General features: G+C 47.6%; 1 protein-coding gene across 1 annotated transcript in view; it reads left to right on the plus strand.

Moving 5' to 3' along the window:
• KIF6 (kinesin family member 6) overlaps positions 1–27,545 on the plus strand; it is a 395,266-nt gene that overhangs the window by 359,337 nt on the left and 8,384 nt on the right. The window contains exons 17-19 of the mRNA XM_061197444.1: positions 16,253–16,337; positions 17,486–17,621; positions 23,619–23,716. Coding sequence (XP_061053427.1) covers positions 16,253–16,337; positions 17,486–17,621; positions 23,619–23,716 — 319 coding nt within the window. The remainder of the gene's footprint in view (positions 1–16,252; positions 16,338–17,485; positions 17,622–23,618; positions 23,717–27,545) is intronic.

Below are 27,545 nucleotides of genomic sequence, written 5' to 3' on the forward strand. Positions count from 1 at the left end.
CGGATTACAACACACAGGCAATAAATCCGACTCTGTCTTATCTAGCCACCAAGCAGAAAGAGGAGTACCCAGAGTTACACAGTTTTCATTTTCTGACCACAGGAAGCATACTAACTAATTTATCTGCAGAAATAGAATTTCTCCTGGAACTAAACACAAACCAGAATTTATCGTGGGGACCTTTGTGTAAAGGACACTGAGTGACATAGTGAATGATGTCGTCAACTGCAGTTTTACAAAAGATACCGAAATGTTGTTCAACAAGATGATTCTCGCATTGACCCTCTGTGAAAGCGAGAGGCCTGACATTAGCGCATAACTCACTGAGAGGTGACGTACTCCAGGAACCCTGCTTTCTGACGGCCTCACAGCACAGGAAGAGAACCCGGGAAGCCATCCCAGGAACAGGGGCTGTGCCCTCCCTCTCAGGTGTCTCTTCCGAGCAATATTTGATCAGGGCCTGGATCTCCTGCAGCTCACAATCAAAATTCTACCAAGTGCCTGTGATTAAAATTTAAAAGGCCCATCGCACTACCAAGCAGCATGTGAAATGTGGCAGGTGAGAGGGACAGACCATCAGAGCTTCAGGATCTTAACAGAGAGTGGCCCCTGGGGGGTGTCACCAAGGCCATGGGCCTGAGCTGAGCCTTGAAGAATAAGTAGGAGTCAGAACCACAGAGAGGAGGGTGGGAGCAGGGGATAGTTGTCGTGTGTGTGCTGGGGTGGGGAGGGGGGGAAGGCTGATTCGGTGTGTGTGTGTGTGTGATACGTATGTATGAGGGGGACGTATGTGTATATAGTGTGTGTGTGATGTGTATGTATGAGGGGATGTATGTGTATATAGTGTGTGTGTGATGTGTATGTATGAGGGGGATGTATGTGTACATAGCGGGTGCATGATGCGTATGTATGAGGGGGATGTATGTGTACATAGCGTGTGCGTGATGTGTATGGATGTATGTGTACATAGCGGGTGCATGATGTGTATGTATGAGGGGGATGTATGTGTACATAGCGTGTGCGTGATGTGTATGTATGAGGGGGATGTATGTGGATATAGCGTGTGCGTGATGTGTATGTATGAGGGGGATGTATGTGTACATAGCGGGTGCGTGATGTGTATGTATGAGGGGGATGTATGTGTACATAGCGGGTGCGTGATGTGTATGTATGAGGGGGATGTATGTGTACATAGCGGGTGCGTGATGCGTATGTATGAGGGGGATGTATGTGGATATAGCGTGTGCGTGATGCGTATGTATGAGGGGGGGATGTATGTGGATATAGCGTGTGCGTGATGCGTATGTATGAGGGGGATGTATGTGTACATAGCGGGTGCGTGATGCGTATGTATGAGGGGGATGTATGTGGATATAGCGTGTGCGTGATGTGTATGTATGAGGGGGATGTATGTGTACATAGCGGGTGCGTGATGTGTATGTATGAGGGGGATGTATGTGTACATAGCGGGTGCGTGATGTGTATGTATGAGGGGGATGTATGTGGATATAGCGTGTGCGTGATGCGTATGTATGAGGGGGGGATGTATGTGGATATAGCGTGTGCGTGATGCGTATGTATGAGGGGGATGTATGTGTATATAGCGTGTGTGTGATGCGTATGTATGAGGGGGATGTATGTGTACATAGCCGGTGCGTGATGTGTATGTATGAGGGGGATGTATGTGTACATAGCGGGTGCGTGATGTGTATGTATGAGGGGGATGTATGTGTACATAGCGTGTGCGTGATGTGTATGTATGAGGGGGATGTATGTGTACATAGCGTGTGTGTGATGTGTATGTATGAGGGGGATGTATGTGGATATAGCGTGTGCGTGATGCGTATGTATGAGGGGGGATGTATGTGGATATAACGTGTGCGTGATGCATATGTATGAGGGGGATGTATGTGTATATAGTGTGTGTGTGATGTGTATGTATATGTATGTGGGGGGTGTATGCAGTGTGTGTGTGTGTGTGTGTGTGTGTATGTGTGTGTGGTATGTGTTTGTTTTGTGCTTTGTGGGGAGGATGACTTTGTGGGGAGGTGATTTGAGGTAATCCAGGAAAAGGCTAACACGGTGAGGTGGGCCAGTTCACTGAGAGCCTTGAATCCGAACGTTTCTCTCACAGGCAGTTGAGCCACTGAACATTTTTGAGCAAGGAAGTCTTGGTCAAAGAGCCCTTTTAGGAAAAGAAAGCCCCAGGCGGTAGCTCGAGTTCCTCAGCATTTGCTAACTGACTGATGAGTAAATAATCTGTACCACCCTGGAGACCCCCCCCTCACCCAAGCCTTCACCCGGCCCCTGCACTGGGCGATTCCTCCGGGTACACACGCCTGCAGCCCAGGCCCAGGGAGGGGTTGAGGACTCCTGGCCGTCTCTGGGTAAACCTGCTGCAGACGCTGCCCAGCGAGATCTGGGGCTGCCCGGGGAGTCCCACGCTGACCACATGCCATGCAGAAGCAACCCCTGAGAACAGGCCATTGTAGCTGCAATGCCTCGTGGGGCCCTTGGATTACCACTGGCTAGTGCACGCTACCTGACCTGAAGAGCCGGCAGTGACAGCGCTGAATCCCAGCAGGGCCTTAAGGAGGGTCGACAGAGGCACTGACCCTGAAGGCTCCCTGTTTTACCTCGTTGTTCCAGCTTAGAGCGCTCTGAGGAGTTCTCTTCTCCTGAACAGTGTTCCTGCAGTGACCTCTTGTGGCGTCCCTGCCATTCTCCAAAGACAGGCCACCACCATTGCCACCTTCTCCCGTTTGGTGGAAAATTAAGACTGAGTCTTGAAATGCTTTTTGGAATTCTGAGCCCGGGAGCCACACATTTGAGAGAAAGCAAAAGGCCAGACTGTCATCAATTTAGTCAGCAGACTAGACTGAGCACCCAGTGTGAGACCAGGAATTCCAGGATGAGGGGAGGAACCACTGATGGAGACAACTGGAGCAACCCTCCCGGCATCAGCCAGCCCAGTGGTTTTCAAAATGGGCTCTAGGGGACCCATTTGGGCCACACTGTGGCCCCTTTGGGACCACAGGGTGAGGGTGAGGGGACCCAGCGTGCAAATGGCAGGACCCTGGGATTTTCACCTGGTTCAACCAAAGCAACTTCTGTTTCTCTTTTTGTCATTAAGCCTTTGCTTAAAGAGAAGGTTCTGAGCTTTGAACACATCTTCCTCCCTTTGGAACTTGCAGCTCTTTTTAAGACATTTCCAAAGGCAGACAGTCCAAGCTTCCCTTCCCCAGAGCTATCTCAGTTTCCCCTGGGCTCACACAGAACTCTGCAGATGCTTCTATAAGGGAACTTATCACCTTGTTTAGTAATTACGCAGTCTTTTATCCTTCTCCCCCAGCCCCGAGCACAGTGATTGGCACACAGAAGGTCCTCGCTAAGTGTTAGCTGAATAAATCAGTGATATCTAAGGGATCAGATTTTTGCCTTAAAGATTCACCAGCTAAGGGACTCTGTGCCTAGGTTCCAACATCTGTAAAATGGGGGTGGTTGGATTAAATGATATCCTGTGCCCAGCAGCCCATCACAGTCCCTGGGACTTAGCGGGCATCTACAGATCCCTGGTTGAATGAACAAATGAATCTAACACTCCTCAGCCGTCAAGTACCACAATTGTATCTCTTTGTGAATGCAGAGTTCCTTAAGACATGCAGAAAACACTCACAACCTTGGTGAGGAGACATGCGAGGGCTTGAATGGGTTAGAGATGTTTTCATCCTACCTGAAATGAATGATCCAAATGCTGACCCTTTGGAGTAAGGGAGAAAGTAAAGGAAGCAGCTGCTCCAGAGGCTGAGATGGCATCTCAGCTGGTTCCAAAAGGACTCAGGTGGCTCTGTAAGACCAGTGATAAAGTCTCACCACCTGAGCCGATTCTAATCCACAGGTGCTTGTGAATATAGGGTCAACTTCGGTGACACAAGGTCCTTGGCCAAATTTCCAGGCTCAAGATGGAGGCTGGGAGTAATAAGGAGTCCCCACCCCATTTCCCTGCCCAGTTCCCAGTTGCCAAGGCTCCAGACCCTTTGAGTAGTTCCAGACTCCCTCAGCAGCCATTCTGGAGAATGGAAGGCTGTGGGCATCAGCCCCGGGGCGAGTCTTGAACTGCGACCATGGTTTAGTAAAAAAGACACTCGCTCTAGAGTCAGGAGAACCCTGCTTGATGGTGCCTCTGCCATTCACTAGTCATGTGACCTTGGCCCATTAACCTTCCTGCATTTCCATTTCCTTGTCCATAAGAGAAGAACATCTACTCCCCAGGACTGATCTCAGTGCTGAGCGAGGTGTATATGTGATGGAGCTGAGGACAAAGTAGATGCTCAGTGAATTGTCATGAACTCTGACTCTGGGTGCCAGGAACCAAATGCCCAGGCAGTGGGCAGAGCCCCTGGACACAGAGCTACCACAGTCCTGGGCTACCAACATGAGTTGGCATAACTGGTGGAGGTCACCATGGTCCCAGTCACCACGTCTCTCTACCCACATTTGCTCACAGGCTCTATAAATCACTCTTCTTTGCAAAAATACATCAAGCCCCAGGAAGGGGCTGTCTATTCCTTTGAGCACTTGAACACTGATGATCCTGTTACCAGTTGCCAGAGCCATTTTTTTCATTGTGCAGATGTGCAGAAACCGTGTGTGCTGCTTTGAGTGAATTAGGCATTTGACCAATGTCTCCATCAGTTGGGACTGCTGTAACAAATTACCACAGACTAGGTGGCTGATAAACAATGGAAATTTATTTCTCACAGTTCTGGAGGCTGGAAGCCTGAGATCAGAGTCAGGTTCTGGTGAGGTCCCTCTCCTGGGCGCAGACTGCCGGCTTCTCGATGTGTCCACTTGTGCTGGAAAGATTGAGCCAGCTCTCTGGTCTCTTCTTAGAAAGGCACTAATCTCATTCATGGGGGCTCCACCCTCATGACCCAATTACCTCCCAAAGGCCCCACCTGCAGATACCATCACATTCGGGATTCGATTTCAGCATGTGAATTTTGGAGGGGACACAGTCCATAACAATCAAACACAATAGACAAGATTCTAACCTCTCGACTTCATCTGCAAAAATGTATCTGATAAAATATACTACGGCCGGCTCCTCCATCTGTCCTCTCTTGTGCTTGGCCAGTCTCAGCCCAGAAAAGGTCTTACTGTTTCGCAGGACCTATTCTGTTGCAAGTGTAGTGGAGCTGGGTAATACCTTCCTAAAACCCCAAGGAAACTGATGATGAGTTTGGGCAAGACCTACCAACAGGAAACCAGGGTCGTCTGTGCTCAGATACAAATGATGGGTGCTTTGTGTTCCAAATAACCAACAAAAAGCTCTAAGTGGTGCTTTGAAAATACTGATGTCTATTCAGAAAACCATGAGGGCACTGTTGTACGGAGAGCTGTGGGCAGGGGACACCCAGAGAGCAGAGCAGAGCAATTTCCATATAAAAAAAGAAAAGGAAAAGAGAAGCAGGGAGAAGTGAATTGTATAGATAAAGTCTATGACCAACCATTGGGGATGAATCTGGCAATATCTGATATCTGCAATATCTAGAAGATATGCGACCTCCACCACCTGGCAATTCCACGCCTAGGAACATACACCTGAGATGGTGTCACATGTGTGCCCGAGGGGGCACTCCTGGCAGCATTGTTCTTATCATAGCAAACAGTCAAACAAACAAGAACCAAGACAGGAGACCACCCAAAGGTCCCCTGTAGGGGGTGGATAAGGGAGCGAGAGCTGTGATACAATCATACAGTGGAACACCTTAGAGAATTCAACATGGATAAACTAGATTTACGTGTAGCAGTGTGAATACATCTCAAAAACACAATGGTGATTGAAAGAAAGAAAATTGCTGAAGGATATATATGGACCCATACCATTCGTGTAAATTCCAAAATTTTCAATACTTTTTATCGGGGGGGAGGGAATGGGAGCTTTGGACATGAAAGATTCATAAAACACACACGTACAGGTGCACAGTCTGACAAACAGTTATAAAGAGAACACTCTGCCACCCCTTAAGTCAAGAAATGGCTAAGTAATGTTTACAGGGCACTAAAGACACAGAGCGCGAATATAAAAGCACGAAGGGAAGGCTATGGAGCTCCAGCAGGATAGTGATGTTACCTTCAGGGAGGGAGGGTGGGGCTAGGGGAGGGCACGAAGGAGGCCTCCACCAATTCTGAACCGTTCTAGCTTCAAACAAAGCCCAAGTCTAAGGCAGCTGCGGCAAACTGCTGATTTTTAGATTTTCCAAAATACTAGTGTTATTTATATCATTCTTTGAACATTTTTTTGTGTTTGTAATGGTTTATAATAATTTCCATACCTCTACAAAGGACTAGATTCCAACGGTTCAGAAATCAAACACAAATTACTGTTCTCGTGGAATCATTGTGTTGGTAGAAGTGGTAGTAAAAAGTGAATCCCAATTCAATTCCAATTCATCTTCATTTTCCTCACTACCGTTCATGTCAGGATCATTTTACTTAAAGATGAAAACGGAAAGTTTACCACCATTCATTTTCTCCTCCAGGTGCCTTGTATTCTCTGGGAGGGACTAACAGCTACAGATGGTCTGCCTGCATGTTGTACAATACAGGGGAAGCGCCTATGTAGGCTGCTTTTTATTGTTCTCCCCCTGTTTCTATAAATCCTCACAATAGAGAGAGTTCTTCTCCTGCCCCTGGAAGAAACTGGGCAGCCCAGTAACTCAATTGTTCATTGTTAATTACCAGCAAAACAAACAACAACAAAAACAACAGAAACCCACATTGGTCCTTCTATATTGTAACTAGAGTCTCAATAGTTCAAATTTCACTCAAAGATAAGACTTCTCTCCCTTTCCCCAGCTAAGGCCAACCGCCAGGAAGAGAGGGACATGGTCAGCTCCTTCTCTCTCTAACTCACTTCTTCCCTCAGCCTGCTAAGCTGTTTCCCCAGAAGGAGTTGGAGAGAAAAAGGAAGGGAGGAAAGGCAGTTGGTAAAGATCAGACTTAACTGGTACCATTGTAACACAGCTTTGTGCTCTCTGGGCCCAGCAAATGTTCAAAGCTGACTCTTGCTCATTCGGGGTACTTTCATGGGTCCCTGGAGGCCCCTCACCTGCACGTTCCTTATCTCGAGGGAATGCACCTCATTCGGACAGTTGTTTACCTGTACAGGTCAGGGTCCAAACGGGAAGCAAGTGGCAGTACTCAAATTAGCTATTGTGAAGAGGGTTGAATAAAGGCCTGTTGACAAAGGCGTGAGCAGAGGGTAGGGAAACCACAAAGGAGATCACAGTACCCCAGAGGTAATAACAGCAGCAAGGCAGAAAGCATCAGGCCTAAGAGGGCAAGGGAGTGAGCAGTTATGAAACTTGAAGACAGAAATGGTTGTGCAGCTATGGAGAACAGTATGGAGGTTCCTTAAAAAACTAAAAATAGAACTACCATACAAACCAGCAATCCCACTACTGGGCATATACCCTGAGAAAACCATAATTCAAAAAGAGTCATGTACCACAATGTACATTGCAACACTGTTTACAATAGCCAGGACACGGAAGCAACCTAAGTGTCCGGAAGCAACCTAAGTGTCCATCGACAGATGAATGGATAAAGAAGATGTGGCACATATATACAATGCAATATTACTCAACCATGAAAAGAAACAAAATTGAGTTATTTGTAGTGAGGTGGATGGACCTAGAATCTGTCATACAGAGTGAAGTAAGTCAGAAAGAGAAAAACAAATACCGTATGCTAACACATATATATGGAATCTAAAAAAAAAGAATGGTTCTGAAGAACCTAGGGGCAGGACAGGAATAAAGACTCAGACGTAGAGAATGGACTTGAGGACACGGGGAGGGGGAAGGGTAAGCTGGGACAAAGTGAGAGAGTGGCATGGACATATATACACTACCAAACGTAAAATAGATAGCTAGTGGGAAGAAGCCGCATAGCACAGGGAGATCAGCTCGGTGCTTTGTGACCACCTAGAGGGGTGGGATAGGGAAGGTGGGAGGGAGACACAAGAGGGAGGAGATATGGGGATGTATGTGTATGTATAGCTGATTCACTTTGTTATACAGCAGAAACTAACACACCATTGTAAAGCAATTATACTCCAATAAAGATGTTAAAAAAAAAAAAAAGAAATGGCTGTGCAGAAAGGTTCTGGCCATCTGATAGGAGCTGTGACCTTCAGTAAAGCAGTGCATCCAGCTCGTGGCCTCTACAGAGATGTCTGGGGAAAGAAATACCTCAGCCTGTCTCCTCTCATGCTCTAGTCCCTGCCCATATTCCCCATTGGCTGAGTCCAGCCAGAGGGCGGAGGGTAAGGAAGCCCACTGTTCTACCAGCCAGGCTCCTGGGGTGAGGAGCAGAAGAGGAGAGGGCGGAGAGTGGATTTGGAGAAGCAAAAGGAATAGGCCCAGCTCTCCCAGGCTTCCTGTGGTCCACCGCCAGGTTTGTTTCTCCTAAGGTCCCTCTAGGTGGCTTTATGAAAAGGCATCTAAGTTTTAAGTGGTGTGCCAGAGGGTCTGAGTGCTGTGCTGGAACCCGCTCATGCTGGCTCACGAGCACTGACCATGGGCATCTCCTCCCAGCCCCAGATTCAGGAGCATCATGCTGGTGGCTTGAAATCAGTCACACCACAAACATTGGCAAACACTACAAATCAGGGCTTTTTCTCTTCAGAGAGCTGGTTGTTCCACATCTGCCAGCATGCCTCTGATCTCAGGTGACCCTAACTGACTCTCCTCCATGCTGGAGCCCATGCTTTTTCCACAGAAATGGCAGCCACTCTGCCGCGGCTCCTCACACAGCATCAGCCCATGCCCCACCCTCTAGAGTTCTTGAGGGGAGTCACACTTCTGTCCACACCACACACACACAACACACACCATGCACACACACAGCACACACCATGCACGCACACACAACACACACCATGCACACACACAGCACACACCATGTGCACACACACAACACACACCATGCACACACAAAAAACACACTATGCAAACACACACAACACACACCACGCACACACAACACACACCATGCACACAACACACACCATGCACACAACACACACACAACACACCATGCACACACACAGCACACACCATGTGCACACACAACACACACCATGCACACACAAAAAACACACTATGCAAACACACACAACGCACACCACGCGCACACAACACACACCACGCACACACACACAACACACCATGCACACACACAACACACCATGCACACACAAAAAACACACTATGCAAACACACACAACGCACACCACGCACACACAACACACACCATGCACACACACAACACACCATGCACACACACAACACACACCATGCACACACACAGCACACACCATGCACACACAACACACACCATGCACACACAACACACACCACACACACAGCACACACCATGCACACACAACACACGCCATGCACACACACACCATGCACACACACAACACACCATGCACACACAACGCACACCATGCACACACAGCACCCACCATGCACACACACAGTACACACCATGCGCACACACACAACACACACCATGCACACACAAAAAACACTCTATGCAAACACACAACACACACCACGCACACAACACACACCACGCACACACACAACACACACCACGCACACACACACACCATGCACACACACAAACACACATCATGCACACACACACACCACACCACGAACACACAGATTCCCAAGGGTTCTCATCAAGCTTTCTGAGCTGTCTCCTTCAAGCCCCCTCCCTACCTTGGGAAGGAGCTCTACACACATTACCCCCAGTGACGCGGATAAGGTGGGCTGAAGGCAAACTACTAGGGTCTTTAAAAAAATTCTCCAGAAATTTCTTTTGGCCCTTTTCTAACATCAATGTGCGCATTTTGGTTGTCTGCCCACTCTTGCCACCTCACTTTGAAAATATGCCAGTTCTACTGTGTAGTCTGTTTCTGAACTCACTTATGACTCTGAAATACAACAAAATTTTGCCAAATGAACAGATTGGCTTACAAATTGGCTAGTAGCAGATAAGTTTTCCAAAAGTGGAGGGAGATGGTTTTATTAAGGATTCTCAGTTCAATTCCTAGAAGTCCTAAAATTTCTTTTACAAGCTAATCAAGAGAATTGACCAAACCCCACTAATCATTATCATTAGCGGTTTTCACAGGAGGAAGGCCTGTGCTCACCCTCACAGGTGTGGGGAAAACTGCCCTCCCCAACAGGTCATAGGTATCCTGAGAACACTCCAGACTTGCTGGGTCCAGTGTGACAAGGATATAGCTGGGTTTTAGGGATGCCAAGCTTCCTGCTAATGTCTCTCTGAAAAGCCACTGAGATTAACACATGTGGTCACCACTGGTCAGTGAGGCGAAAGTGACAGAGGGTAGAATTGCCGAGGGACTCGGGCTCATAGAGAAACCCTGAGTTCAGTAATGTCGGCACACTTCTGAGGAGTGAGGAGGCCTCAGTGGGCTGGACTCAGGCAGGAGCAGCGTTTGCAAAGGCCTGCCTCTGAAGCGGGTGGGGAGAGGGTACCAGGAGCCTCAGAACGAGGTGCCAGGGTCTGAGTGGCTGCAACCAGAGAATGCTGACCAGAAAGCAGAGATGGAACTGGGGTCCCAGCAGAAAGGACTGTGGAGAGTTGGGAGAAGGAGAGAGTTCCCGTTTGAGCAGAGGTGATCTTGGTCGGGAAGTGAGTAAGGAGACTAGAAGCATCTTTCCTGTGAATGCGGGATGCTCCTGGGGTCTCCCTTGTATCACTTGCAAGTCCACACTGACCCTCTGTGTGGGCCGCGTCCTCCTCCGGGAATGCAGTGGAGGGGAGCAATGCCGAAGGGGAGAGGCCACCATCCCAGGGGCCTGGTCGTGGGCAGAGAGGCCCAGAGTGGACGCAGAGGAGGTTACTCAGGAGGGAAGGGACGCAGCTGGCCTTCCATGAGCAGAGTCCAGGCTCCAAACGGGCATGGGGAAGGATTTTGATTGTGCTAAAGCTGGGCCATCTGTGCTCTCGGAGAGTGCCCCATTCTCCCTGCGGGGAGGACAGCGGTGGTGAGTGGGGACCCGAGCAATGATCAGCCACAGCCCTGGGTCCACAGGATATTCACCACGCCCTTCAGTCCTGCCGTGATCAGTGATGGTGTTACACAAAATCAACACCAAGACGCATGGTGGCACTGAGCGCCTGTCAGCATGTGATCACTCCAGCTGGCAATAAATTTGAGCCATTAAACAGGAAATGGTCTGATTGGGAAGCCAGAATCTTTGCCTCTGAGCTGCTGACCATTGTGGTAATTGAGCTACTAACATCATCCATCTTGGGTAGAATAGACACTTTGACTTCGGAAACAAGGTGAGGCTGAGTGATCTGGGCTCTGTGAGACAGTGTAGCCCAAGGAGGCCCAGAGTGGGTGTTCAGGGAGCGAATCCTTAGTTGGATAGCTAAGGCCACCTGCTGGAATGCCTCCGTGGCTCTGCTGTCTTGTCTGCCACGGTAGAGCCACATAATTCACGGCCTTCTCCCGCGCAGGGCACCGGCCTTTGCTCCATGGAAGCCCACAGGGCCCCTTTCGGCTGGTGCCTGGTTGGAAATGTCAATACCGCCTTCCTTAGGATTCCTAACACACAGTTAAGGAGACAAGCAGGCTGGCTCTGGGTGTTCTGGGAGCTGCCTTGGGGGGCCAGGCTCCCGTGGGTAACGTGGGTAGCGAAAGCTCCTCACACCCATCAGGCGAGCTGCAGATGCCCCGTGGGAGCAGTGTGCAGGCCGTGGTTTCGGTTAGGAAAGGGCAGTCCGCACAGGCCGGCGCTCGGGGGAGAAACTGAGGCTTTTTCTCAGCCCCCAGCCCCGCACCTGAAAGGCATTCGTGGAAAAGAGCATCGCCTTCAGATACCAAGGACAAGTCAATACCGACCTCAGTGATCTGCCCCATGGCTGCCTTCATTATGCCAGTCGCTTGCAAAGGAAAAAGCACCAGCTTTGAAGTCAGACAGAGCTGGGTCCTGACTCCAGCTCTTTTTACCAGTGGTGTGATCCCGGGGAAGATTACTTCCCCTGTCAGAACTCAGTTTCCCCATCTGTGATGGGCTTGTTATATAAGAGCCACAGAGCAGCCATGTGGTGGATATCATTATTATTCAGATATCCACCATCTGCAAGGGCCAAGTGCAGGCAGCCCAACCCTACAGAGAGTGTGACTTCCTTGCTGCAAACCCCTGAGCTCCTTTGCCCCACAGTGGCTTCCAAAGGTCTGGAAGGTGGGCGGGGGGCAAAGGGCCATGCTGGCCCCCGTATAGCATCCTATATGAACCCCTGCAGGTCCTGCATCCTCAGTGACTCCTGCATGGAGTACTTGCATTGAAACTGGACACAGAGCCTTGAACGGTGTTTCTTAACAAGGGGTGAGCATCGGAATCACAGAGGAACCTACCATCAAATCCTAACTCAGAACGTCTGGGGTAGGGCCCAGCAGTCTCTGTGCTTTTACAAGCTCCTTAGGTGATTCTCAGGTGCACCCCCAGTAGAAAGCCAGTGAACGAAACAAACGAAATTCTGCACATTTCAGACATTTACTGACTGTAGGAGAGTTTTGGGGTATGTGTGTGTGTGTGTGTGAGTGTGTGTGTGTGTGTAGGGTATGAGGAGGTGGGAAGAGAAGTTATAGTGATCTTTCCAGTGCCCCTGAAATCATGCCAGGTATAAGGGGACCCACAGGAGGCTGGCCTTCCCAGCAAGCACCCCTTTGCTCTTGTGCTGCTGGTTCCAAACACCTGACACATCAGAGGTAGGGTCAGCCTGGGACTGCGTGCCCTGCTGGAAGTTTCAGTTACTATTTGACTGCTCAGGGCTTCCTCCATGTGTGACATTCAGATCTACAGCCGCTGGAGTGAAGCCCTTCTTTTTCGCTTCTGTATTGTGTGGGAGCCGGCTGCCCACACAGACTCACAGTGTGACCTCATGGGCCACTCAGGGCTATGACCTTCTGTGCTCCCGTCCCAGCCAGAGTCCTGTGCTTGAAAGGAGGACTCCTTGTGCCTCCTGTCAGGTGACTGGAGGTTCTGTCCCTGGCCACAGTCCCAGTGGGCATGGAGACCTGCAAAGCGCAACTGCCCTTTACTTACTCCCTTTTCCTCTGTTCCTGCTCAGCCGCTTTGTCTGGTTCCCTTTGAGTTCCCAGCCCCTCTTTCTCTTGAGAGATGGCTGATAAGCCAAGCCTCAGGAAGCAGCAGAAGCAGCCAGGGCCGTCTCCTGGTGAGGTTACAATGCATTTCACTCAGCAAACATCACTTTGGCAAGAGGCCCCTTTGGTTGTCATGGCAACGTGGGTAGCTTGTGTCTTGGGGGTATGCTGTGCCCTCATTCTGGCTGCCCAAGTTCCCTTGCCCCAGCTTTCTTTCCCAGATCTTTTCACCACCCTGGCGCCACCTCACATTAACTATCCTTCAGTTTGGAGCAGCTTTGTCTTGACCAACAAAACAACTACTTGGCTTTGCTATCAAAGGAATAGATCACACCATTCCTCTCCTCAACGCCCTCCAGCCTCTCAGCTCTCTCAAAGCCAACGTCCTTTCCAGGCCCTCAAGGTCCTACCTGATCTGGCCTCAGTTTCCTCACTGGCCCAGCCTTCACCCCAGAGCAGGGTCTTCACCGCATCTCTCAGGGGGTTCCTTGGTATGGGGTCAAAAAGTGTTAAAAGGACAAAGGAGAGCCACAGCTTTTCTTTTTTAACAGACTCGGAGATACATGTGTCCATTTCTGAAACCATTAGGAAAGGAAATATTCTATTTCAAGTCCTACCGTTATCAGTTTGGTGTTGAGATACTTCCTTCAGTTTATCAGGTCTGACATTTCCCAGAGAGGACAAGGGCCAGTGGGCACGGGCAGCATTGAGGGCACCAAGACGTGGAATCTGAACAAACAAAGCACTGGGGAGATACAAAGAACAGAGGGACCAGCCCCTGCCCTCGAGGGGCTTCCGGTGCCTAGGCCTGGGGGACCGTGGGTGACGAGGACAGGCAGTTTGGCTCATTAGGGCCACTAAGATGCACCAGCATGGGGGACAGCATAGTCTTCGGCTGGGAAGTCTACGGTATCTATGAGTGAGACACTTGCTCAGCCAGTTTACAAGTGACAGGTGATACTTGACACAAGGGACAGAGAGTAACAGGTGCCTGGCAGATAAAGAACAGAATCCTGATCCGATTAGCATATTTATCAATGAGTTAGATAATGACATAAAAGCAGCCAAAAGGGAAAGAATAAGGCATGCCAGCATAAGGACCTCTCAGCAGGCTAAACCCCCAATAAATGGGAAATATTGCATTTGTGATTAAAAGGATAATCACACTGAAATAGAATGCGTTTTGACAACCACTCATAAATATAGGAACGTGTGTAAACTGACCGCAAGCTTAATAGAAGACAGTGACAAACTGACATGGCCATGACAATGACGAAGCTGCTGAAAAACAAAAACAGTGCTAGGGGGCTGCCTGGTATAAATATCTAGCTCTTTGGAACCAGAAAATTTGGGTTCAAATCCCAGCCCTACCACTTATTAGCTCTGTGACCTTGAGTTATTCACCAACCTCTCCGAGCCTCAGAATCTAACTGAAATGAGATGGTAATGCCTTCCCTGCTGAGTTATTTTGAGAATTAGCAATAAGATGAGTAGACCACCTAGCCCAGCGTCTAGTAGAAGTTGGCAGAACCTGGAATATAGAAGGCGCTCAGTAAATGGTCATTGTTAGTAATTCACCTCCTATAGAAATATAGATCGTAAATTTTTCAAGGCTAGGAGATCTCTTCTCTACCCTGCCCCTCTCGGGCCTATCTGGAGTATGATGTCCAGATTCAGGCTCTGTACTTCAGATGGATTAGAAAGTCACCTTGCTACTGAGCCCTTAGGTGAGAGAATTAGGCAGAGTCAGCCCGGGAATAAAGCTCCAGGCACATGTGGTATTTTCTTGTTGTTGCTGTTGCTGTTAAAGTATTTAAAGAAACCATCAGATTAAGAAGGAGAACATACTGTGCTGCTCCAGAGCTCCAAAGGAGAGGTGAAAAGAAGTTAGTGGGGCAGGTCTCAGCTCCAATTAAGAGGAAACAGAGCTGCCCGCAACGAGGTAGCTGAGCAGTGTAAAGCACTGAGCCCCACCCCCGGCAGTATGCGGGGAGAAAGCATATGACCATCCTCAGAAATGTTATCGAAGGAATTTCTGAATCGAGAGCCTTGCAACCAAACAAACCTGGATTTGGATCCAGGCTCCTCAAGTTAGCCACGTGGCCTTGGGCAGGTTAACCTCTTTGAACCTCCATGCCCTTATCTGTAAAAGGGGAGCAATAATACCTCCAATGAGTACCTGAAGGATTAAGTCTGATCATGTCCAGAAAGCACCTAGCGTGTGATAGAGTCTCCCCTCCAAAGAGTAAAAAGTGGGGCTGCATAACTCCTAAGATGCCTTCTGAGGCTGAGAAATGTAGTACAACCACCGAGAGCCTCCTGGGAAGATAGACAGACCCCACCCACCAGGCTAGGAAAGGATGGGCTCCAGACAAGCACACAAGCAACCAGAGCAGGCAACCCGGCAACCAGCAGTGGCAGCTGGCGTGTCTGGGGACACAGTCCTCACCTAGGACTTCCCAGGGCCCTGTGGGCAGGGCGTCTGAGCATGGTTCTCAGCCCTGGGTGCACATTGGGTTAATCGGGCTTCGAACCACTGCTTCAGAGGGAAGTCAAAAACGGGAGACATGATTTGAGGCTGGAGAATTCGGCACCTCAGCTGATGCAACGTAAGATGTGAGCCGTTTTAGTGATGCCTTCTTGGTTTATGAAGGGCTCAGTATCAGAGGAGGGGGAAATGCTGTTTTGCATCTTCCCTGGGGACTCGAGAGGAAACGAGTGAACTCCATGGTAAAAGGATTGGTAGGATATAAGGAAGAATTCCCTTCCAGTGACAGATGTTGGACAGTGGGAGGGACAGGGGATGGAGCTTAATCATGGAACCCTCCTCTGGGGCTCTCAGCCGAGCGGAGGTTGCCACTCAGAGGAGGCGGGTAAAGCAAGCGCCCATCCAAAGGCCCCAGAAGGACTCACAGGGTCCCCCTTCACCTGGGACGCACGATGACTGTGTCGTCCGCTCTAAACGTCACACTCTCCCTTGACCTTTCTTCCTCGCTGGAGGGAACCATCAGCCTCTCCCTTCTCCAGGTATCTCAGAAAACACAGCCGTGCCCTCGACGCCAGACCTGCTGGAAGAGAAGCTGCGATCCCAACTGGAGGAAGAAAAGAGAAGGTGCCCTTTCTTTTCGCCACACACACCCTGACCCCAGCCCCTCGGGGCCACCTGGAGCTGTGGGGCAGGGCAGGGTGGCCACGCCCGTCCCAGGCTGCAGCTACTCTGGAAGCGGGTCCTAAAATAGCTGGAGGAGATGCCATCTTAAAGCAGGCAGTCGTGAGATGCAGGAAGCCGAGGCAGGGTGAGGCTAGAGTGGGGAGCAGAAGACCCAGCCAGGCTCCAGTGCTGGGATCCCCGAATCGGGCAGGGAGAGCAGCCTCCGCAGCCCCAGCCCAGGCTGCAGCCCAGGAAGCGGCGAGTCTTGTCTGCTGCTGCCCTCTAGGGGAGCCCAGAAGTATGACCATGGAGGACCTCCTTCCCCCCACTTCTCTCCTGAGGCTCCTTATCTGCAAGGTGTCCAGAGAATAATCAGACCCTCCTGCGGCCATTTAGGGCCCCAGAATGATTTAACCTGCAAAGCGAGGAACCTCAAGCATAAACAGACATCTGATCATTACTGATACAAGCTTCTCAGTTCATTCATTCATTTAGGCATTCAACAGCTATCTCCTCTGCCATGCAGACGTTTGGGGGAAACCAAACAAGAAACCTTCCTTGCTCTCGAGGGGGCGATGGTGCCACTGTAACACACACCACCCACCCCTGGGCTGGCTAGGCATGTACCCTGAGCACACCTTGTCACACTGCCCCCACCCCCAGATGGCCTGGGTTCAAACCCTGGCTCCTCTGTTCATTAGCTCGGTGCTATAGAGCAAGTTCCTTAACCTCTCCATGCCTCAGGTTCCAAATCTGTAAAGGGGAGATGATGAAAATAGAGCCTTCCTCATAGGGTTGTGAAGAGGATTAAGTGAGTTTATAGACGGCAAGGGCCTAGAGCAATGCCTGCCCTTCAGTGCCCAGTAATGGTACTTATCCTTCTTGGAGGGGGGTTAGTCATCTCACACACACAGCCCCACGGCCCGCTGGACAGAAATACCTGGCTCTGGGCTCACATGCTGGCGCCATACTCTGGCCTGGGTGGGCAACTGTAAGGTCTCAGCCCCAGGCACCAAGGCTGCATGGCTCAGGCCCTGCCGCCGCCGTACTCTTTAGAGCCCTCCCTCCCTGCCAGTGACTTTCAAGACTCCTCTCTGATTCCACTGCAGGTATAAAGCAATGTTCACTCACCTGAAGGCGCTGAAGGTGGAGATTGAGCACTTGCAGCTACTCATGGACAAAGCCAAGGTGAAGCTGCAGAAAGAGTTTGAAGCCTGGTGGGCAGAGGAGGCCACCAGCCTGCAGGTACTGGCAGCCATGCCCCTCACTGCCCCAGAGCCAGCCCTCCTGCTGGGGCCTGAGGAACGTCAGGGCAGCCAGGGAGGGGCCAGACCCCCAGCCCCATGGTGGGGGGGAGCAGAGGAAAAAGAATGGGGGCTTAGACCCACAGTGCACGTGCTCTCAGCCCCCTACCTCCTGAAGCGAGGGCTCGTTTTAGTAACAAGGAACGTGAGTGGTCAGGGGCTCACTATTTCCTTGCCTGACGCATAGAAATGTAGGGGGTGGGAGGTGTAGCTCCCCAAGCCTATGGATTGCCACCATTGCTTCCTGAGATGTAGTGATAACACTGATTGTTCTTTATTGCAGTCATATATATGTATGTATGTGTGTGTATATATATATACGGTATAAATTTTAGAAAATACAGAAAAACACAAGGTAAAATCACCATAATCCCACCACTTAAGGATAACCGATATTAATATGTTGGATTATATTATTTTATATTTTTATGCATATACATCCATATGCTTCTATAAAAATAGAATCATATTAGTCTTCAAGTATCACAAACGGCTTTTGTTTTTACTTAGTTGTCCAGCATGCCACCTCTTCCATGGCGTGATTCCATGACGTCATTCCAGTGCTGTCACTGTTCAAGCATATGGATTTATTCTAATATATATATATTTTTTTAACATCTTTATTGAAGTATAATTGCTTTACAATGGTGTGCTAGCTTCTGCTTTACAACAAAGTGAATCAGTTACACATATACATATGTTGCCATATCTCTTCCCTCTTGCATCTCCCTCCCTCCCACCCTCCCTATCCCACCCCTCTAGGTGGCCACAAAGCACCGAGCTGATCTCCCTGTGCTATGCGGCTGCTTCCCACTAGTTATCTATTTTACATTTGGTAGTGTATATATGTCCATGACACTCTCTCACCCTGTCACATCTCACCCCTCCCCCTCCCCATATCCTCAAGTCCATTCTCTAGTAGGTCTGTGTCTTTATTCCCATCTTGCCACTAGGTTCTTCATGACCTCTTTTTTTTTTTTTTTCCCCTTAGATTCCATATATATGTGTTAGCATACTGTACTTGTTTTTCTCTTTCTGACTTACTTCACTCTGTATGACAGATTCTAACTCCATCCACCTCATTACAAACACCTCCATTTCATTTCTTTTTATGGCTGAGTAATATTCCATTGTATATATGTGCCACATCTTCTTTATCCATTCATCCGATGATGGACACCTAGGTTGCTTCCATGTCCTGGCTATTGTAAACAGAGCTGCAATGAATATTTTGGTACATGACTCTTTCTGAATTATGGTTTTCTCAGGGTATATGCCCAGTAGTGGGATTGCTGGGTCATATGGTAGTTCTATTTTTAGTTTTTTAAGGAACCTCCATACTGTTCTCCATAGTGGCTGTATCAATTTACATTCCCACCAACAGTGCAAGAGTGTTCCCTTTTCTCCACATCCTCTCCAGCATTTATTGTTTCTAGATTTTTTGATGATGGCCATTCTGACCGGTGTGAGATGATACCTCATTGTAGTTTTGATTTGCATTTCTCTAATGATTAATGATGTTGAGCATTCTTTCATGTGTCTGTTGGCAATCTGTATCTCTTCTTTGGAGAAATGTCTATTTAGGTCTTCTGCCCATTTTTGGATTGGGTTGTTTGTTTTTTTGTTATTGAGCTGCATGAGCTGCTTGTAAATCTTGGAGATTAATCCTTTGTCTGTTGCTTCATTTGCAAATATTTTCTCCCATTCTGAGGGTTGTCTTTTGGTCTTGTTTATGGTTTCCTTTGCTGTGCAAAAGCTTTTAAGTTTCATTAGGTCCCATTTGTTTATTTGTGTTTTTATTTCCATTTCTCTAGGACCTGGGTCAAAAAGGATCTTGCTGTGACTTATGTCATACAGTGTTCTGCCTATGTTTTCCTCTAAGAGTTTGATAGTGTCTGGCCTTACACTTAGGTCTTTAATCCATTTTGAGTTTATTTTTGTGTATGGTGTTAGGGAGTGTTCTAATTTCATACTTTTACATGTACCTGTCCAATTTTCCCAGCACCACTTATTGAAGAGGCTGTCTTTTCTCCACTGTATATGCTTGCCTCCTTTATCAAAGATAAGGTGACCATATGTGCGTGGGCTTATCTCTGGGCTTTCTATCCTGTTCCATTGATCTATATTTCTGTTTTTGTGCCAGTACCAAACTGTCTTGATTACTGTAGCTTTGTAATATAGTCTGAAGTCAGGGAGCCTGATTCCTCCAGCTCCATTTTTCGTTCTCAAGATTGCTTTGGCTATTCGGGGTCTTTTGTGTTTCCATACAAATTGTGAAATTTTTTGTTCTAGTTCTGTGAAAAATGCCAGTGGTAGTTTGATAGGGATTGCATTGAATCTGTAGATTGCTTTGGGTAGCAGAGTCATTTTCACGATGTTGATTCTTCCAATCCAAGAACATGGTATATCTCTCCATCTATTTGTATCATCTTTAATTTCTTTCATCAGTGTCCTATAATTTTCTGCATACAGGTCTTTTGTCTCCTTAGGTAGGTTTATTCCTAGGTATTTTATTCTTTTTGTTGCAATGGTAAACGGGAGTGTTTTCTTAATTTCACTTTCAGATTTTTCATCATTAGTATACAGGAATGCAAGAGATTTCTGTGCATTAATTTTGTATCCTGCTACTTTACCAAATTCATTGATTAGCTCTAGTAGTTTTCTGGTAGCATCTTTTGGATTCTCTATGTATAGTATCATGTCATCTGCAAACAGTGACAGCTTTACTTCTTCTTTTCCGATTTGGATTCCTTTTATTTCTTTTTCTTCTCTGATTGCTGTGGCTAACACTTCCAAAACTATGTTGAATAATAGTGGTGAGAGTGGGCAACCTTGTCTTGTTCCTGATCTTAGTGGAAATGGTTTCAGTTTTTCACCATTGAGGACAATGTTGGCTGTGGGTTTGTCATATACGGCCTTTATTATGTTGAGGAAAGTTCCCTCTATGCCTACTTTCTGCAGGACTTTTATCATAAATGGGTGTTGAATTTTGTCGAAAGCTTTCTCTGCATCTATTGAGATGATCATATGGTTTTTCTCCTTCAATTTGTTAATATGATGTATCACGTTGATTGATTTGCGTATATTGAAGAATCCTTGCATTCCTGGAATAAACCCCACTTGATCATGGTGTATGATCCTTTTAATGTGCTGTTGGATTCTGTTTGCTAGTATTTTGTTGAGGATTTTTGCATCTATGTTCATCAGTGATATTGGCCTGTAGTTTTCTTTCTTTGTGACATCTTTGCCTGGTTTTGGTATCAGGGTGATGGTGGCCTCGTAGAATGAGTTGGGGAGTGTTCCTCCCTCTGCAATATTTTGGAAGAGTTTGAGAAGGATAGGTGTTAGCTCTTCTCTAAATGTTTGATAGAATTCGCCTGTGAAGCCATCTGGTCCTGGGCTTTTGTGTGTTGGAAGATTTTTAATCACAGTTTCAATTTCAGTGCTTGTGATTGGTCTGTTCATATTTTCTATTTCTTCCTGGTTCAGTCTCGGCAGGTTGTGCATTTCTAAGAATCTGTCCATTTCTTCCAGGTTGTCCATTTTATTAGCATAGAGTTGCTTGTAGTAATCTCTTATGATCGTTTGTATTTCTGCAGTGTCAGTGGTTACTTCTCCTTTTTCATTTCTAATTCTATTAATTTAAGTCTTCTCCTTTTTTCTCTTGATGAGTCTGGCTAATGGTTTATCAATTTTGTTTATCTTCTCAAAGAACCAGCTTTTAGTTTCATTGATTTTTGCTATTGTTTCCTTCATTTCTTTTTCATTTATTTCTGATCTGATCTTTATGATTTCTTTCCTTCTGCTAGCTTTGGGGTTTTTTTGTTTATTCTAATATATTTAATCTCCTATTTTTTAATGTTTAGGTTGTTTGGGGGTCGTTTCACTAGAAAAGTATTTGAAGATACATTTTTGCATATTTCCTAGACAAATTCCTAGAAGTTCTCTATAATATTATGAAGGCTAAAATAACCTGTTAAGAAATGTTAGTACACACCCCCAGTTCCAACTGTCCTCATGTGACCCCTCAGCTATGTATAATAAAAGAGATGACATACACATAATCCTACCACTTGTGTGGCTGGCAGAACCCTTAGAGATTCTCTAACAGGCTGATGTGTCATTTTAAGGACAAGAAACTGAGAGCCAGAGAAGGTAGTGTCCCAAGGACACAACCAAGCAGTAACCCATACGTTACCGCGTGGCCTCATGACCAGACAATGGAGAAACATATTTGGATAAAATTAAATACACAAGATGACAAATAAAACCAATAAGATGGAAATACAGTGATCACAATATTTTAGCAGCAAAGTTATGGTATAGTAATATGTATACCATTTTACAGATGCATTAATTAATAAGATCTGGGGGGCTCAATATTTACCACAATTTCAAAGTAGTGATGAACACAATATTTCAAGATTTCTGCAACAACTGTAATGTGATCTGAAAATATCTGTAATTTCTGCTGGTGACAGAGTCACTGGTACCACCCATTCTACTGTGGTTTGTTGTCTACATTTAATCATCGAAAGAAATGTTAAATTTCAGGTAGAAGTTAGGAAGAATAAAGATGTCATTGGTTCCCAGTCACGTTCACAGTGCCCCTGCTCTCCAGTTAAGAAGCCTCCCTCGTGAGGTCATCAGTGGGTGAGACCGTCAGCCACTGCCGGTGCCCATGGGCATCCAGCCACTGGACAGTCATGAGGGTTATCCCATCATCCCGTGTGACCCAGGAAGAGTCCAGTCAAGGCTGATGGATTCAGACCGCTTATTACTCGCGTAGACAGTGAAAGCCAGGGTAGCCAAGGTGTCAGTTCCCTGTGCCCTCCACCCCACAGGATGTCATTGAAACAGAAGGGACCAGGTGACCACAGCAGGGATGATGGGGCACCCTGCAGCTGAGGAGCCAATTCCATGCAGCCACTAAGCCATTTTATAGCCGGCGGATGTACCCTGAGTGGGGCAGGCAAAAAGCCTTAACCCTCGTTAGAACATAGGAGGTGATGAGAAACTGCCCCATGACGGCTTCTGAGGGAGATGGGGAGGCAAGTGGGAAATGGCCTGGCAGCAGCTGCTCACAAGCCTCCCGTGCTCTCATGTTCTGGGAGAAGCGCGGGGCATTCTGCTAAGACTCAGATCAGCTGGGGTTTAATCGCTGCTCAGGAGACCTGTGTGGAGACACACAAGGTTTCCAGGACCCTGCTGGAGCTGCCCCCACATGCATGATGCATGATGAATGCATCGCTCCTGACTCTGCCCGCATCTCTTTGGGACGAGGGAAAGCAAAGCCAGAAAGGACTTCTGGAGAACTGTCAGATCACATTTTAAACACTTTTTCTTAACTTTAAAAAGTAATACAGGGCTTCCCTGGTGGCGCAGTGGTTGAGAATCTGCCTGCTAATGCAGGGGACACGGGTTCGCGCCCTGGTCTGGGAAGATCCCACATGCCGCGGAGCAACTAGGCCCGTGAGCCACAACTACTGAGCCTGCGCGTCTGGAGCCTGTGCTCCGCAACAAGAGAGGCCACGATAGTGAGAGGCCCGCGCATCGCGATGAAGAGTGGCCCCCGCTTGCCACAACTAGAGAAAGCTCTGGCACAGAAACGAAGACCCAACATAGCAATCAATCAATCAATCAATAAATCTTTAAAAAAAAAAAAAAAAAAGTAATACAGGCTCAATTTGGAGAGCTTTAGAAAACACAGAAAAGGACAAAGAATAAATCAAACATTACCCATTATCCTGCCATCCAAAGAGAATGTTTTGATGCCCATCATTAAGGTCATGACTACATCTAGATTTATTTTTTTCCCACACATGTACATACCAACTTTTCTAGCTGGCTTTTTCCCTTTAAGAAATAACATCAAAGACATTTTCCCCATGTCATTAGATTCATGCTTACACTGTGAAACTTTCTCTTGGACCAACAGGTAAACTCCCCAGCAGTGAATTCATTGAATCACATGAAACCCTTTCCCCAGACGCCAGAATCCCAGCACGAAAGGTCCCAGCTTCTCTCTAACAAAAGGTAAGGGGAGAACCCTGCGACAGGGTTGGGATGCCCAGAAAAGATGCCCTACCTCTCCTCAACCCAGTCTTGATGCTCTAAGTGTAGGCTGCATGATCCGGGAAGATGAGTGACTTTCACTGTTAAATTAGTTGAAAATACTCAGGCCAGTGGCTCTCAGGCTTTATTGGAGTACTGCGACCCCTCCCCCCCGCCCCGGCCCTTTCCCTCCGGCTCTGACAGCCAGTGGACCTACTGCCCCAGTGACAAGAGAAGCAGTTTAACCACACTGTGCAAGCCCTGGTCCTGCCGCTGGGTAGGAAGAAGCGGTTGGCAGTAGTGGGAGAGGAGAGGGAGGGGGGAACTGTGGAGGGGATGTTGGGTAAGGCAGAGGGGAGTCAGCCTGCCAGGACCCAGGGACCTCTGGTTAGTGACTCTGTCCTAGCACAGACTCAGGAGAGACGTGGGCAGCCTCCCGTGAGGACGCCCAGAGCCAGTGTCCCTGAGTGATGGCATGAGCCAGCACAGACTCTACTTCCCACACACACACCTTCTGAAGGCAGGTTCCTTCTCATGCCACCCACGTTATTGTCTCTTTCCAGCCGCACAGCGCGGGCGGTAGAGCCAATGACACCTGCCTCATCCATCCTCCATCCCTGAGACAGGCCCGCTGTCCGCACGGCAGAGAACAGGCCAGCAGGAGTGGGGCCTCGGCCTCGACTGCCAAGGAACGCTCCTTGCCTGGGTCTCAGCAGGAGCTGAGTTCTCATGTTGGAAATGTGAAATAGAGCTTTTTAAAAGGGGTTGGGGAGGGGGTTGCCAGATGGTGTCCCTGATCCGATGATGTGATGAGAATGGCAATGACCTCTGTGGTCTTCTTTTCAAAAACCCATAACCCTGGTTGAGTCATGAGGAAAATGTCAGACAAGTCCCAGTCAAGGGGCATTCTACAAAATACCTGACCAGTACTCCTCAAAACTGTCAAGGGCAAGAAAATTCTGAGAAACTGTCACAGACAAGAGGAGCCTAAGGAGATATGATGGCCAAATGTAATGTGCTATCCTGGATGGGAACTAGATCAGAAAAACTAAGAAAATCCAAATAATGAACAGACGGTAGTTAATAATAATGTATCAGTATTGGTTCCTTAGTTGTGACAAATGTACCACACTCATATAAGATTATATAATGAGGGAAACTGGGTATGGGGTATACGGGAACTCTCTGTACTATCTTTGCAACTTTTCTCTAAATCTGAAACTATTCTTAAAACAAAACAAAACAGCCAGCCAGAGAGCTGTCCACCACCTGGCTGACATTTTCCCTGGACCTCTTCACATCCCCCGACCTGGCCCTCAGGGCCAGCACTTCGGCTTGTATTCTGGCTTTAGGAGACATCTCCTATGTGAGCCCCTAAGCCCCAGGTTAACAGCCGGCAAGGTGTGTTCTGTTTGGCTATGCTGGTGTTTTAAAAGGCAGTGTAGATCCACAAAAGAAAAAATTGATAAGTTTGACTATATTAATATGGAAAATGCTGCTCTGTGAAAGACACTGTTAAGAGAATGAAAAGATAAACCACAGACTGGGAGAAAATATTTGAAAAACAGATATAAATGGGCAAAAGATCTGAACAGCCACCTGACCAAAGAAGATATACAGGTGGCAAATAAGTGTATGACAGGATGCTCCATATCATATGTCATTGCGGAAATACAAATTAAAGCAATAATGAGACACCATTCCACACCTATGAGAATGGCTAAAATAAAATAAAACTGATACCACCAAATGCTGGTGAGGATGTGGAGCAATAGGAACTCTCATTCACTGCTGGTGGGAATGCAAAATGGCACAGCCTCTTGGGAAAACAGTTTGGTGGTTTCTTACTCAACTAAACATACCCTTACCATACGATTCATCAATCATGCTCCTTTGTGTTTACCGAAATGAGTTGAAAACTTACATCCACAATTACATATGGTTGTTTATAGCTTTATTCATAATTGCTCAAAACTGGAAGCAACCAAGATGTCCTTCAAAAGGTGAATGGAAAAACGAAACAAACGGTACATCCATATTTAATGATAAAAAGAAATGAGCTATTGAGCCATGAAAATACGTGGAGGAAACTTAAATGCATATCACTAAGTGATGAAGCCAGTCTGAAAAGGCTACATACTGTATGATTCCAGCTACGACATTCTGGAAAGGGCAAAACTATGCACACAGGTAGAAAGATCAGTGGTTGCCGGGAGAGAGGGCAGGGGTGGAAAGGATGAATAGGGAGAACACAGGGGATTTTTAAGGCAGTGAAACTATGCTGTAGGATACTGTAATGATGCATATACAATAGTAAGCATTTGTCAAAATCCATAGAATCGTACAACAGAAAGAGTGAACCCCGATGTAAGCTGGGGACATCAGTTAATAATAATGGTTCATCAGTTATAACAAACGTACAACACTAATGCAAGATGTTAGTAATAGGGGAAAATACAAGCCGGGAGAGAGAGGATACATGCGAATTCTCTGTACTATTTGCTTAATATTCTGTAAACCTAAAACTTTTGTAAAAAAATAGTCCATTCATTTTTTTAAAAAAATTAAGGGCAGTGTAAGTAGGCAGCTGCACTTCTCCATGGCAATACAGAGCTTGGCATTAGTGTCCCACACGGGCCCTCTCTGTGCCTTCCCTTGGGTATCTGCTAATCTCTGGGATACTTGAGTTTCCAACCCCTAATACCTTCCTGCTGCCCCACACTGGGCCCCCTCCCTGAAACCCCAGGACTTCACAGAGCATGTTTGAAAAACACTAGTCCAGCCAGCCCAGAGCTTCCCACAGTCATTGCTCTGGCTCCAATCCGAGCCTCTCGAGTGTCCGCCACACGAGAATAAGCCCTCCTCCCCAGTGTGAGGCTTCTCAGAACCCCTGACTATTTCTCCAGCTTCTTTTCTGACCTCTTCCAAGCTCCTACTGGTAGGAGTATCCTGCCCAGCAAATAGGAAGTTCCAGCTCTAATTTTTCTTTTGCTTCAAGACAATGAAGTGTGTGTGTGTGTTGGGAAAGGCCCGGTGAAACTACTCCAGTGCTATAAGGTAGACATAGACCATGCCTGCCAAGTGAAGCTCAGAACCTTGAATTTCAAAGGCGTGAAATACGTTACCTATAGGAGCTTCTCCCAAAATCATGCTCCCTGAGCTCTACCCCCAGCGTTTTGATGATGCTGGAAGGAGGGTCTTTGGGGAGTGGACTCTCAGGCAGGCTCGGGGTGCTGTTCAGGCTCTGTCATCTGTGGTGGCAGCCGGTGCTCTGGTGGGAGCTCTAACCTTTGGCAGAGATAACCAAGGGTCCTGAAAAGTGTCTGTTAAGACATCTTGGCTATGAGCGGTCAGCACCCCTAAATTCCTTCCCACAGAGTAGTTCAGATACCATTCATTGTGGGCGGAAAGGTTACAGTGGACAGGTGAGAGGAAAAGGGTCCTGCTAGAGACTGGCAAGGGCAAGGTCTTGGGCTCCTCCTCTGATGAAGAAGTCACCTGCCACTGCTTTAAAAAGCTGGCAGAGAAGAGCTCACACAGCTCTACCAGGGGTGAGGCAGGGAGGAGACCCTGTCCCCGGTCATCGTGGCTTCGCAGACATTCTCTGTGAACAGCCAACTGTGGAGGATTAGTTGTTGGCATCCTTAAATTCTCCAAGGAGACTTCTCCAAGGCTCTCCTCTCTTACGGTAATCACATCTCCTGTCATTTACTGAGGGCTCTAAGGGCCAGGCACTGAACACGTGTGTGATGTATGTTCTATCATTGCGCCCATTTTACAGATGCAAACACTCTGGCTCCGAGAGATCAAT

Source organism: Eubalaena glacialis, chromosome 7, assembly GCF_028564815.1.
Source record: "Eubalaena glacialis isolate mEubGla1 chromosome 7, mEubGla1.1.hap2.+ XY, whole genome shotgun sequence".
Classification (NCBI taxonomy): Eukaryota; Metazoa; Chordata; class Mammalia; order Artiodactyla; family Balaenidae; genus Eubalaena; species Eubalaena glacialis.